The following is a 12,287-nucleotide window of genomic DNA, read 5'->3' on the forward strand; positions in this document are numbered from 1 at the left end:
TCGATCCCAACAGGTGCTGTCTGTGCAGAGTTTGTACGTTTTCCCCGCGAGTCTTCGCCGAGCTCTTCGGTTTCCTCCCATGCTGCTAAGACGTACAGGTATGTAGGTAAATTGGTTGGGTAAATGTAAACATTGGCTCCAGTGTGCGTAGGATAGTGTTAATAGGCAGTGATCGCTGGGCCTGCTGTCACACTGGACCTCTAAACTAAATAAACTAAGATGCTCTCTGTCCCTAACTTGCTTCTTGTCCCGCTACCAATATTGGATTGACCCTTATCAAGGAGGGCGACTCCATAAGACACTTGGGCAATTAAACGAATAGGAAAAGATCAGACAGACCTTAGATGGGGTATCTTAGTCAGCACAGACAAGTTGGGCTAAGGAGCCTGTGTGTTATGTTCAGCTCTATGACTCTAAAGACAGACTGTTATAGTGCATAGATGCTAAGATCCAATTCCAAACCTGCCACACAAGGCAATGGATGCCCAATACTTTGACAGCAGATGGAAGAGGTGGGGTAGCTAAGGATGGGCTTTAAGGAAATAAAACATGGATGGTAACAGGAAGTATTTCCTGGGTTCCTGGTTGGATGGTCATTACACAGTTGTGCATAAATAAATAGACCAGAACATTAACAATCTTAGCACTTTTTTTTTTTAAATTGCACAAGATATAAATATTTAAATTGAGAAAGCATCTTTAATTACATCCAGGCAATGGCAAAAAGAAAAGCAGACTGTCATATGCATTTACATGGTAAATTACAGGAGGATATCTAGTATAGGATGCATCTCTGTACATGCAGGTACTTTGAAAGGGAGGGAAATGAACTATCTGCAGTGCCTTGTCACACTCCAATATATCTAATTGATGACAACTTTTAGACACAAAGCAGTGATTACTAAACATCGACACGTTATCCATATACAAGGTATACGAGGATTGCAAATGATGCAAGTTAATATATTAATAAATTTCCAATGAGAATCCTTTTGGTGGCCATTAAAACGCATCTTCAGAAGTGATGGTCAAAATATTACTAGATTTTACAATTTGCCCTAAAGACAAATTCACCTAAACAATGGAGTTTTATGGTTACATCAAAGGTTCTGTGCAAATAAGGCAGCTTGCTAGCCACATCCTAGCCATAGCACGCAACCTGCCTTGAACTCAAGACCAAATACAGCTCCAGCTGAATAATGTTTGGAGCCATGTTTATCAAACTGCAATTAATTGGGGAAAGAGTTCGCTAGTGAAAGCATCTTCCCAGCTGTTGCCCAGAGTTAGTGGGGAAGACATGTCACTTAAAGGGGACGAGGATCCTTCATAGTCAGAATCGTGATAATCTAAGGGGTACAGGGGCTTTTCTTGACACTGCCTGGATGAAAGGGTGTTTGCAAGTCGCAGTTCAGCGATGAGCTCATCTTCCAAGGGTTCCTGTTTGAGTTCCATCGGCAAAGAGGCTTCTGCAATGACTTCACTGGTGCCACATAAAGATACTTGCTCAATTTTGATGCCAGTTTCACTGCTCTGGTCAAGGCTGGCCTCAGCCAATGGCTTGTGGTAGAAGTGGTCAGAGTGGATCATTTCATTAATGGCTTCCAGCTTTGTTGATGGGGCCCCCAGAGACACAGAGGTGGAGGGTGGTAAGGAACCAACGTTGTCACCATAAGCACATTCTCCCAGCTCAAAGGGCTTGGATCCTTCCGTGAATCGGAGCAAGGTTTCTGGGTCAAAATAGTCCAGAATGCCCAGGAAGAGATCAGACTGCAAGGAAATAAAAATCAGTTAGATTTCTGGAATAGACTTTAAACTGACCATTAGATCTGTCCAAGCACTGTACAACAGTACCGGGAATACAAAATCGAAGGAAGTGGTCATTCTTGCAGCTGAATGATTGCACCGTGCCCACATATTAAATATGTCAACCTCATTGATGGCTTCCTCAGAGTGGGGGAATGGGGATTTTGAAAGTTCACACACAAGATGATTTCAGTGTTATTGTTTACACTCAACCATAAATAACGAGACAAATTCATGCCTGCTGTAGAGTGCTTGGTCCCTTTATAGGTTTAATAGAGAGCAATAAACAAATTAAAAATCAGGCTTTTAACCAGTTAGCCTTAGATTCTATCCAAACTAAAGCCAGCTTCTTTCATATAGGGACTTTCGGTTTTAAAGTTTTAAGAATTAAAATCTTGTTAGTCTTGCCTGAAAAAAAAATGGAACTTTAGTCCAAGTGGAAACCTATCAAGTTAAAACTGAGTAGTCAGAACAGAGCCACATTCAAGATCCAATACCAATTGAATGCAACTCTGACCTTTTGACTCCAAAACCAAAATCAGAATTCCATCTACTAGACTTTGCCCCATTTGGAAAAGGATATTTGCCACAATGAAACGTGGACAGTGCCTTCTGCAAGATGGTTAAATACAGCAAGTGCATAAAAGTATATTATGTAATGCACAAAAAATGCAGAGTGATCCTAACTTGCAATTAGACCCAACGCAGCTGGTTCCCCGATGCCAATTCCCCATAGTTGTACCAGGTAATGAAGTCTTGCAACTTCCTTTGGCGGAAGCTATAAAACCCCTCAGATTCCCATTGTACCAGCCTGCCTCCCAGCACATGGAAAAGCAGTTTCTTTAAACCAAGTGCTCCATTGTTGCTCGCAGTCCTTCGGCCAATAGCACCTCGGACTACCCTTGTTTCGACTTTGCTGGCTTTACCTTACACTAAATGGTATTCCATGATCATGTCCTATATGCACTGTAAATGGCTCAATTGTAATCACAATTGTAGTCTTTCCGCTGACGGGATAATGCACAACAAAAGCTTTTCACTGAACCCGACAGTAAAATGAACTGAATTGTAGTCTTCTATTTTCCACCTCCAAAATTGGCAACAAGGTACAAATTATCCCCACTGCAAGAGGATGTATATTACATGGGTCACATTTAGCCTCTGGTTAGAAAGCTGCTCAGAAAAGTAATAGCTTTTATTTTTTTTTAATTTTTGGTTAGACAAATATTTAGACAAGGATGATTTACAAAAATGCCCTAGGTAAGACACACATATGCTTATGCTTTAAGGCATTAAGATTTGTGGCAATTTAAAATGAATTACACCCAGCAATCCTGTTGCCCACCTGAGCCAGCCCAAGACTTACCTCAGAGTCTGAAGAGTCAACGCTGTCAGTATCCACGTGGAAGTCATCAGCCTGGCAAGCGGCTGGGCCTGCACCTGCTGCAGAGGCACACATAGTCTGAGTACTGCGGACTCAGCGGACCCGGCCGCCAGGCTCATCTCATCCACCCTGGCCTGTAGAAGTACCTGCACACAAGAAAGGACAAAGCCTTAGCAACATCAGGCTAACAAACAAATGTTTATTAACAACCAGCTTCTGTTATCGCACTTCCAAAAAAATCTCAACCTCCGTGTGGAAAATTAAAACTTGCTGCCAAAATACACAAGAGTGTATTCGGGCTGGTAACTAAATACATGGGCAAAAAGAGAGAGATTTTGTTTCAGAGATTGAGATGCAAGAGGTTTAGGCAAATGTATGAACCTGATTCCTATAGTCGAAATTATAGTCACCACAATGTAGAATAATGAATAGGGATATATAGCCAAGGTAACCCAAAGCACAGATTTTTGTCTGATCAGAATAAGTTATTTCTGGATTCATTTAACACTCCTGCTAATGCCGTGTGCTATTAGATTGCTGGTTTCAAATGATTTGTTCTCATTATTGTTCATGAGAAATGTTATACCCACAATGGTAAACAAATAGTGGCCCTAGACTTCCCCAAAGTTTTCTCTGCTACTTGGCTAACTTGCAGTCCTCTTAACACCTCACACACACAGATAGGAATAGATTGGGTAGATGCCCAGAGTAAGAGAAAAATCAAGAACTCGAGGACATAGGTTTAATGTGATATGGGAACAATTCAATAGGAATCTGAGGGGTATAATTCTCAACAGAGGGTGGTAGGTATATGGAATGCCAGGGGAGATAGTTGCAGCAGAAACTATAACCGCATTCGAAAGATATTTTGATAGGTACCTGGCTCGGAAAGGTTTGAGAGAAATGGGCCAAACACAAGCAGGTGGGACTAATGTAGATGGTGCACCTTGGTTGGCATGGGAAAGATATGCCACAGGGTCATTTTCCATACTGTATGACAACATTTAGTCTAATCTAAGATCTATATATTCCTTTATCACTCTATCTAATACTCCACTAGGAGTGGACCAAAACTTTAGATCAATGGTCCCCCAGCATTCAATTTTAAATATGTGTATTAAAAATGGCTACACATACAGACAATGCAGTTTTGAAAATATTAGGCAATGACATTAAAATATAACCATTTCTGAGAATCTTCATGTTTTGAATGGAATTAAAGTTGTTAGGACTATTGAGAATACAAAAACAACAACCTTTGGGAAAAATATACTGTCAGAAGATCAAAGCCCATCTGGCATATAGAATGTTCAGGAAGGAACTGCAGATGCTGGTTTAAACCAAATATAGACACAAAATGCTGAAGTAACTCAGCGGGACAGGCAGCATCTCTGGAGAGATGGAATGGGTGACGTTGAATCGAGACCCTTCTTCACACTCTGAAGAAGGGTGAAGACCAGAAATGTCACCCATTCCTTCTCTCCAGAGATGCTGTCTGTCTGGCTGAGTTACTTCAGCATTTTGTGCCCATCTTTGGCATGTGGAATGGCCTTCAGAAAGATACCACAAGATGGAGTTGACAGGCTAAAAAGGTTTGAAGGAAAATCAGCCACGATTGAAAGAAGGAGTAGACAATGGGCCAAATGGCCTAATTCTTCTCCTATCACTTATGATCTACATTGTTATTAACACAATCCAAACTACATTGTTACAACTGACCAAAAATCTCACCAAGTTTCTTACCATCTAGTTTGTCAAAGTTTCTGGGACAGTAATCAATATTTCAACCAGATTGGTCCAAAACCATTGATTTTTAAAAGGAACTTAAATGGTAGTTTATGCAAATGATGCACTTAGAAAGATGGCATGAACTCAAACCACAGGAACGAAACAGACCATTAAACTCAAACACGGATATGCAAATTCCAGCTTCCTGGTTGCCATTGAACACCTGTCCTTTTGACAGTTATTACATTTCAGAGGGACTTATTTGACCAGCTCTCTAGAGTGGAAGCAGCTAAAGATACACTTCTTTTGGACCAGAGGCAGCTGAATGAGAGGGCAAGGTCATAGAGTAATACAATGTGGAAACAGGCCCTTCAGCCCAACTTGCCCACACCAGCCAACATACCCCAGCTACACCAGTCCCATCTGTCTGCGCTTGGTCCATATCCTTCCAAACCTGCCGTATCCATGTACCTGTGTAACTGTTTCTTAAACGTTGGTATAGTCCCAGCCTCAACTACCTCCTCTGGCAGCTTGTTCCATACACCTACCACCCTTTGTGTGAAAAAGTTACCCCTCCCCTTCACCCCATGTCCTCTGGTCCTCGATTCCCCTACTCTGGGCAAGAGACTCCGTGCATCTACCCGATCTATTCCCCCTCATGATTTTATACGCCTCTAAGATCACCCCTCATCCTCCTGTGCTCCATAGCCTACTCAACCTCTCCCTATGGCTCAGATCCTCTAGTCCTGGCAACATCCTCATAAATCTTCTCTGAACTCTTTCAAGCTTGACAATATCTTTCCTATAACACGGTGCCCAGCAATGAACACAATATTCTAAATGCGGTCTCACCAACGTCTTATACAACTGCAACATGACCTCCCAACTTCTATACCCATCTTGTTCCCACACTGGGCCACAGCACCCCATGCAATAAGCTCCAGCTAAACCTGGTGGGAACCAGGGGTTGCCAGCTGATACACAAGCTCAGTACCTTCTCTTTTTCTGTGTCTAGAGCTTCCATCCCCAGCCTCTGTCGGAGTTCCTGATTCTCTGTCATTAGGCTGTGGGTCTTCTCATGCAGAAGTCTGTTCTCAATTTGTAGTTTCTGATTCTGTAGAGACAAAAAGTAGTGACAGATCTCCCATAAAATCACTGCAGATTCTGCAAATACAAAAAATGCACATTAGGAGCAGCCTTAAAAGAACGGTGAGACTTTTAGGCTTCAGAAGCCTTGGTGAAAACTCATTCAAATATGACTACATTAGAGTTAGTATCACTTCTCCAACCCCAATAGTCCTTAACGTTGGTGTGCGTTGGAAGGAACTGCAGATGTGGGTTCAAACCAAAGATAAACACAAAAAGCTGGAGTAACTCAGCGGGTCAGGCAGCATCTCTGGAGACCATGAATAGATGACCTTTCAAGTCTGAAGAACCCGAAAAATCACCATTCCTTTTCTCCAGAGATGCTGCCTGACCCGTTGAGTTAGTCATAGAATGTTACAGTGTGGAAACAGGCCCTTTGGCCCAACTTGCCCCAACAAGTACTGATTGAGAATGATCAGCCATGATCACATTGAATGGCGGTGCTGGCTCGAAGGGCCGAATGGCCACCTTCTCCTGCACCTATTGTCTATAATGTCCCAGATACACTACTCCCAGCATTTTGGTCCATATCCAAACCTGTCCCGTCCATCAACCTGTTTCTTAGATGTTGGGATAGTCCCAGCCTCAACTACCTCCTCTGGCAGCTCGTTCCATACACCCACCACCCTCTGTGTGAAAAAGTTACCCCTCTGATTCCTATTAAATCCTTTCCCTACTTACTCCAGCATTTTGGTCTATTAAACGTCAGCAAACTGCAGATGCTGGTTTAAACCGAAGTTAAAAGAGAACTTGAGAACTGACAGGCACGAGTGGCGAAATGGAGTATTTTTAAACCGATGAATTGGAGGGGGAGGGGGGGGTTGTACACTGTGTTGCTGGGTGCGGAGGGGGAGGGGGGGGTTGTACACTGTGTTGCTGGGTGCGGAGGGGGGGGGGGTTGTACACTGTGTTGCTGGGTGCGGAGGGGGGGGGAGTGTGTACACTGTCGCTGGGAGGGGGGGGGGGGGGGAGAGCGTGTACATTGTGTTGCTGGGTACGGAGGGGGGGAGAGTGTACACTGTGTAGCAGGTCGCTGGGCAGGAGAGTGCACTGTTTAGCGTGTCCTGGGGCGGGGGCGGGGGGAGTCCCGAGGGTCGCTCTGGGCGGCAGTAACGTTGAGCCCTCCTCACCTCCAACTCCATCTCCGACACCTGATCCTCCAGCTCGGACATGCGAGCTTTCTTCCTGTCCCGGGCTGTCTGCGCCGCCACTCGGTTTTTCAGCTTCCTAGTTATACAGGGGAACAACAAAACTACCATCAACTTCTATATTGGTGGGGGAGGGGGAGGAGGGGAGGGTCCCATCGAAGGGGAAACAAAAATACAAATCGCTCGGGGGGGGGGGGGGGGGGAATCCCTTTTAATACGTCTTAAGAATCGGATGGCGAGGATATAATTATGGAGACGTGGATGGGACAAGAGAGGGAGGGGGCCAGACTCGCTGCCACGTTGGCAGTGTAGAGTCAGACATGACCCAGCGTGGGGCAGTGTAGAGTCAGACATGACCCAGCGTGGGACAGTGTAGAGTCAGACATGACCCAGCGTGGGACAGTGTAGAGTCAGACATGACCCAGCGTGGGGCAGTGTAGAGCCAGACATGACCCAGCGTGGGGCAGTCTAGAGTCAGACATGACCCAGCGTGGGACAGTGTAGAGTCAGACATGACCCAGCGTGGGACATGCTAGAGTCAGACATGACCCAGCGTGGGGCAGTGTAGAGTCAGACATGACCCAGCGTGGGGCAGTGTAGAGCCAGACATGACCCAGCGTGGAAACACAGCCCCCCCCCCCACCCCCAAAACACTAACGCTACCCTACACACACCAGGGACAGGGTGCCGTGTCCGTCTGGATTATGTCTGTATTGATCTACTCGTGTGATAGGGCCACTGTAACCAGCAGAAAACAGCACCTTCTAACTTTGCAGTAGGTGACAGCCCAGAGATATACAGCCCCCAAAACTCACACTCGCCCAGAGACACACACACACACTCGCCCAGTAAACCCTGGCATGTCACCAGTCGTTTAGTTCAGAGATACAGCGCAGAAACAGGCCCTTCGGCCCTCCCACCGAGTCTGTACCAACTCGCCATCACCGCACACTACCCTATCCCACACACACCCGCGACAACTTACACCAAGCCAATTCACCTACAAGCCTGCATTTCTTTGGAGTACGGGAGGAAGCCGAAGCACCCGGACAAAACCCACGCCGGTCACGGGGAGAACGTACAAACTCCGTACAGGCAGTTCCCGCGGTCGGGATCGAACCCGCGTCCGGCGTTGTGAAGCAAAATGCTGGAGTAACTCTGGACCCTTCTTGTTCAGACCCAGTTTACCAGGATCGTCTAACAATTGGGCGAGACACGGAATAAATGTAAATGTTGGTGTCAATGGGAGTTGTCCCTGGTGTGTGCGGGGATCACTGGCCGGCACGGACTCGGTGGGCCGAAGGGCCTGGCTGTGTACAGGCCGGGAACAAGCTTACCTGCGCAGCGCCTTCTCCTCGGGGCTGAGGTGTGTGAGCCGCTGGCGTTTGCGGTGCGAGTGTCCGGCAGCGGCCGAGGGGGTGAAGAGTTGCGGTGGGCCGCCCTGTACGGGGTACAGCAGCGACACTTGTCGCCCCGACCCCAGCCCCAGCCCCGGCCCCACAGGCTGCCCGCCCGGCATCAGCAACACCTTGGAGCTGACAACCACCATACTGTTGTACTGTACTGGGTCGTGGGGAGAGAGGCTGTGACCCGGAGCTCCCACAGCCGATCACTCACTGATTGCCCCACACCCACTCTGCTCTCGCTCGCTGATCCTCGGGGCGATTTTAACCAACGTGTTTAAACACCATTGGACCAAGCAGCCGGCGCTCCACCCACATTTTCAGATACAATGATGAAAGCACAGTCTCAGCTGGCGTCAGACCTTGTTTGTTCGTGTGCTGTAGCCTGTACACCGGCATATGGCTGTGATACATATGTACACATCTGTCCTGTGTCAGACCTTGTTTGTTCTAGTGCTGTAACCTTGCACATAGAAACATAGAAAATAGGTGCAAGAGGAGGCCATTCGGCCCTTCGAACCTGCACCACCATTCAATATGATCATGGCTGATCATCCAGCTCAGTAACCTGTACCTGCCTTCTCTCCATACCCCTGATCCCTTTAGCCACAAGGGCCACATCTAACTCCCGCCTCAACTACCTTCTGTGGCAGAGAATTCCACAGACTCACCACTCTCTGTGTGAAGAAATGTTTTCTCATCTCAGTCCTAAAAGACTTCCCCCTTATCTTTAAGCTGTGACCCCTGGTTCTGGACTTCCCCAACATCGGGAACAAACTTCCCGCATCTAGCCTCTCCAACCCCTTAAGAATGTTATATGTTTCAATAAGGTCCCCCCCCCTCAGTCTTCTAAATTCCAGCGAGTATAAGCATATAGGCTACAGCACTCGAATAAACAATGTCAGACACAGGGCTGGTGTGTGCCTATGTATCGCAGCTATATATATGCCTGTGTCAGACCTTGTTCGTGTGCTGCAGCCTGCACACCGGCATATAGCTGTGACACATCTGTCCTGTGTCAGACCTTGTTTATTCGTGTGTTGGAAGGAACATTACCGCAGATCCTACTTTACACCGAAGACTGACACAAAATGCTGGACAAACCTCGGGCAACGCCTGACCCGTTGAGTTACTCCAGCACTTTTGTGTCCGTCTTCTATTTATTTGTGTGTCCTTGCACACATATCCAAATAGTAAAAATGTTCAATTTCAGCTGTGCGGTGAAAAATAATCAGAAAATTATACGTTTGATTGGTGTAAATGTGTTAGATCGATAACAATCTGTTCTATTATATATATTTTATGTTTTATATACATTATTTTATTTTAATATAGAACTTTTACATAAAGACGCTGCATAGAAACATAAATTTATGTACAGAACAGATTGTTATCGATCTAACGCATTTGCACGTCATATGTATAAATATATCATTAATTTTCATTTTTTAAATCATTTATATATATATATATATTCACGAGTCGTGAATTCACGGCACTTAATCCAAATGGTACACACTTATGTTTATGCCCTTTTAAAACACAAATGCCGTTATATATATATGTATATATATATATATATATGTATATATATATATATATATATATACCAGCATCTGCAGTTATTTTCTTATACTATATATATAGGTGAATGTGGTTATATATGTATGGCTATATATAACTCTAGCAGATGCTAGGGATTTCTATCTATAAAGCTCTGAGATTAACAGAATGATTCAATCGCCCGCAAGAGAACATTTTCCATTCCACTGCCGACTCTGTACGTTGGTTGAACTGTTCAGGATTTCCTCAGTAGCCCAGGATATTGCATCATCTGTTTTCATTGACGGCGATTTAAATCACTTTTAGACCTACAAAATCAGCATTGATTTGTGTTTTAAAAGGCCATGGACATGCTTGTCGACCATTTGGATGAAGTCGCTGCTTCACGACTCGTACACGTTTCCACGGAGTTTCTCAGACAATGGTTGAAGACGCAGTTGAACCTCTTCAACTGTTCTGATCGAGTGCACCGAGCCGTGCCTAATGAAACCCCCGCTGTTGCATCCAGTTACATCACACATTGACTGAGGATTCTCCACGTACAATCTCACCTTTTGCTTTGACTTCATCAAATAATTCCAAGTGGAGCCAATGGGCTGAAAATTGTTTGGATACATCTAACATTGACGCAATGCTCGTGGTCACCGTCCCACTCTGACCACATAGAGCACATAGAGGTTCTACTACCTCCACGCTGACCTTTGAGCACCCATTGGTATTAATCCCACCTGCCAGCATTTGACCCATGGCCTCCTGTATCTCGGCAATTGAAACATTGTCGAGATACTTCTTAGCTGCAGCTTCCACCAGTATCTCAGGCAGCATATTAGCAGCAAAGTAGTCCAGAGTGTTTTATTGTCATCTGTCCCAGATAGAACAATGTCACATTCTTACTCGCAGCAGCACAACACAATATGTAAACATAGTGCACTGTAAACGATATAATAAATGAGAAAAAAAGTTCAGTGTGTGTACATGTATACACACGTATACATACAAACATATACATATATATACATACACAGACATACACATGAAAACAAACAAACAATAATCGTGCAAAAAGAAAAAAAACGATGCTCCAAGTCTGTGTAGTTCAGAGCTTATTTGGAGGTTGTGTTTAAAAGGTCACATTTATCCACATTATACTGCATCTGGCATGCATCTGCCCACTCACCCAACCTATCCAAGTTACCCTGCAGCCACAGCTCACATTGCCACCCAGCTTTGTGTCATTTGCAAACTTGGAGATGTTACATTTAATTCCTTTGTCTAAATCGTTGATATATATTGTAAATAACTGGGGTCCCAGCACCGAGCCTTGCGGCACTCCACTGGTCACTGCCTGCCATTCTGAAAAGGGCCTGTTAATTCCTACTCTTTGCTTCCTGTCTGCCAGTTCTCTGTCCAGTTACCCTACCCCCAATACCATGTGCTCTAATTTTGCCCACTAATCTCTTGTGTGGGACCTTGTCAAAGGTTTTCGAAAGTCCAGATACACCACATCCATTGGCTCACCCTTATCCGTTCTATTTGTTACATCCTCAAAGAATTCCAGAAGATTAGTCAAGCATGATTTCCCCTTCATAATTCCATGCTGCCTTTGACCGATCCTGTCACTGCTTTCCAAATCCGCTGCTGTAACATCTTTAATAATCGACTCCAGCATCTTCCCCAGCACCGATGCCAGGCTTTCCAATCCACGCGTTATTTGTGGGAGAACACCTGAGCAGCCGGATAAAACTCACACAGTCACACAGACAGCACCCAAGATCAGGATCAAACTCAGGTCTCTGGCGCTGTGAGGCAGCAGCTCTAACATCTGTGTCATTATGCTGCCCTCCCTGAGCTTTATTAAATCTCCTAACAGCCTCTGGTATGGGGAACTGTTTCCTGAGGATATCCTTTCTATGTCCCTCATAATTTTATACATCTCAATCATGACCCCTCTTGTCCTCCTCGACTACAAGGAAAACAGACCTAGTCTCTCCAGTCGCCCATTCCTTCTCTCCTGAGATGCTGCCTGACCTGCTGAGTTACTCCAGCATTTTGTGAATAAATAGTCTCTCCAGTCGCTCAGCAATAGTCAGTCACTCTGCAACTGCGGGCACT

At 45.2% G+C, this 12,287-nt stretch overlaps 1 protein-coding gene across 1 annotated transcript; it reads right to left on the bottom strand.

Moving 5' to 3' along the window:
• Positions 1–679: 679 nt before the first annotated feature.
• On the bottom strand, positions 680–8,862 carry xbp1 (X-box binding protein 1). The gene is given in 6 exon segments (XM_078421768.1): positions 680–1,767; positions 3,170–3,253; positions 3,256–3,333; positions 5,910–6,029; positions 7,192–7,288; positions 8,547–8,862. Coding segments are annotated over 6 exon segments (1,140 nt in total). The 5' UTR covers positions 8,759–8,862; the 3' UTR covers positions 680–1,218.
• Between the last annotated feature and the right edge of the window lie 3,425 nt (positions 8,863–12,287).

The sequence above is a fragment of the Rhinoraja longicauda genome, chromosome 25, assembly GCF_053455715.1.
Source record: "Rhinoraja longicauda isolate Sanriku21f chromosome 25, sRhiLon1.1, whole genome shotgun sequence".
Classification (NCBI taxonomy): domain Eukaryota; kingdom Metazoa; phylum Chordata; class Chondrichthyes; order Rajiformes; family Arhynchobatidae; genus Rhinoraja; species Rhinoraja longicauda.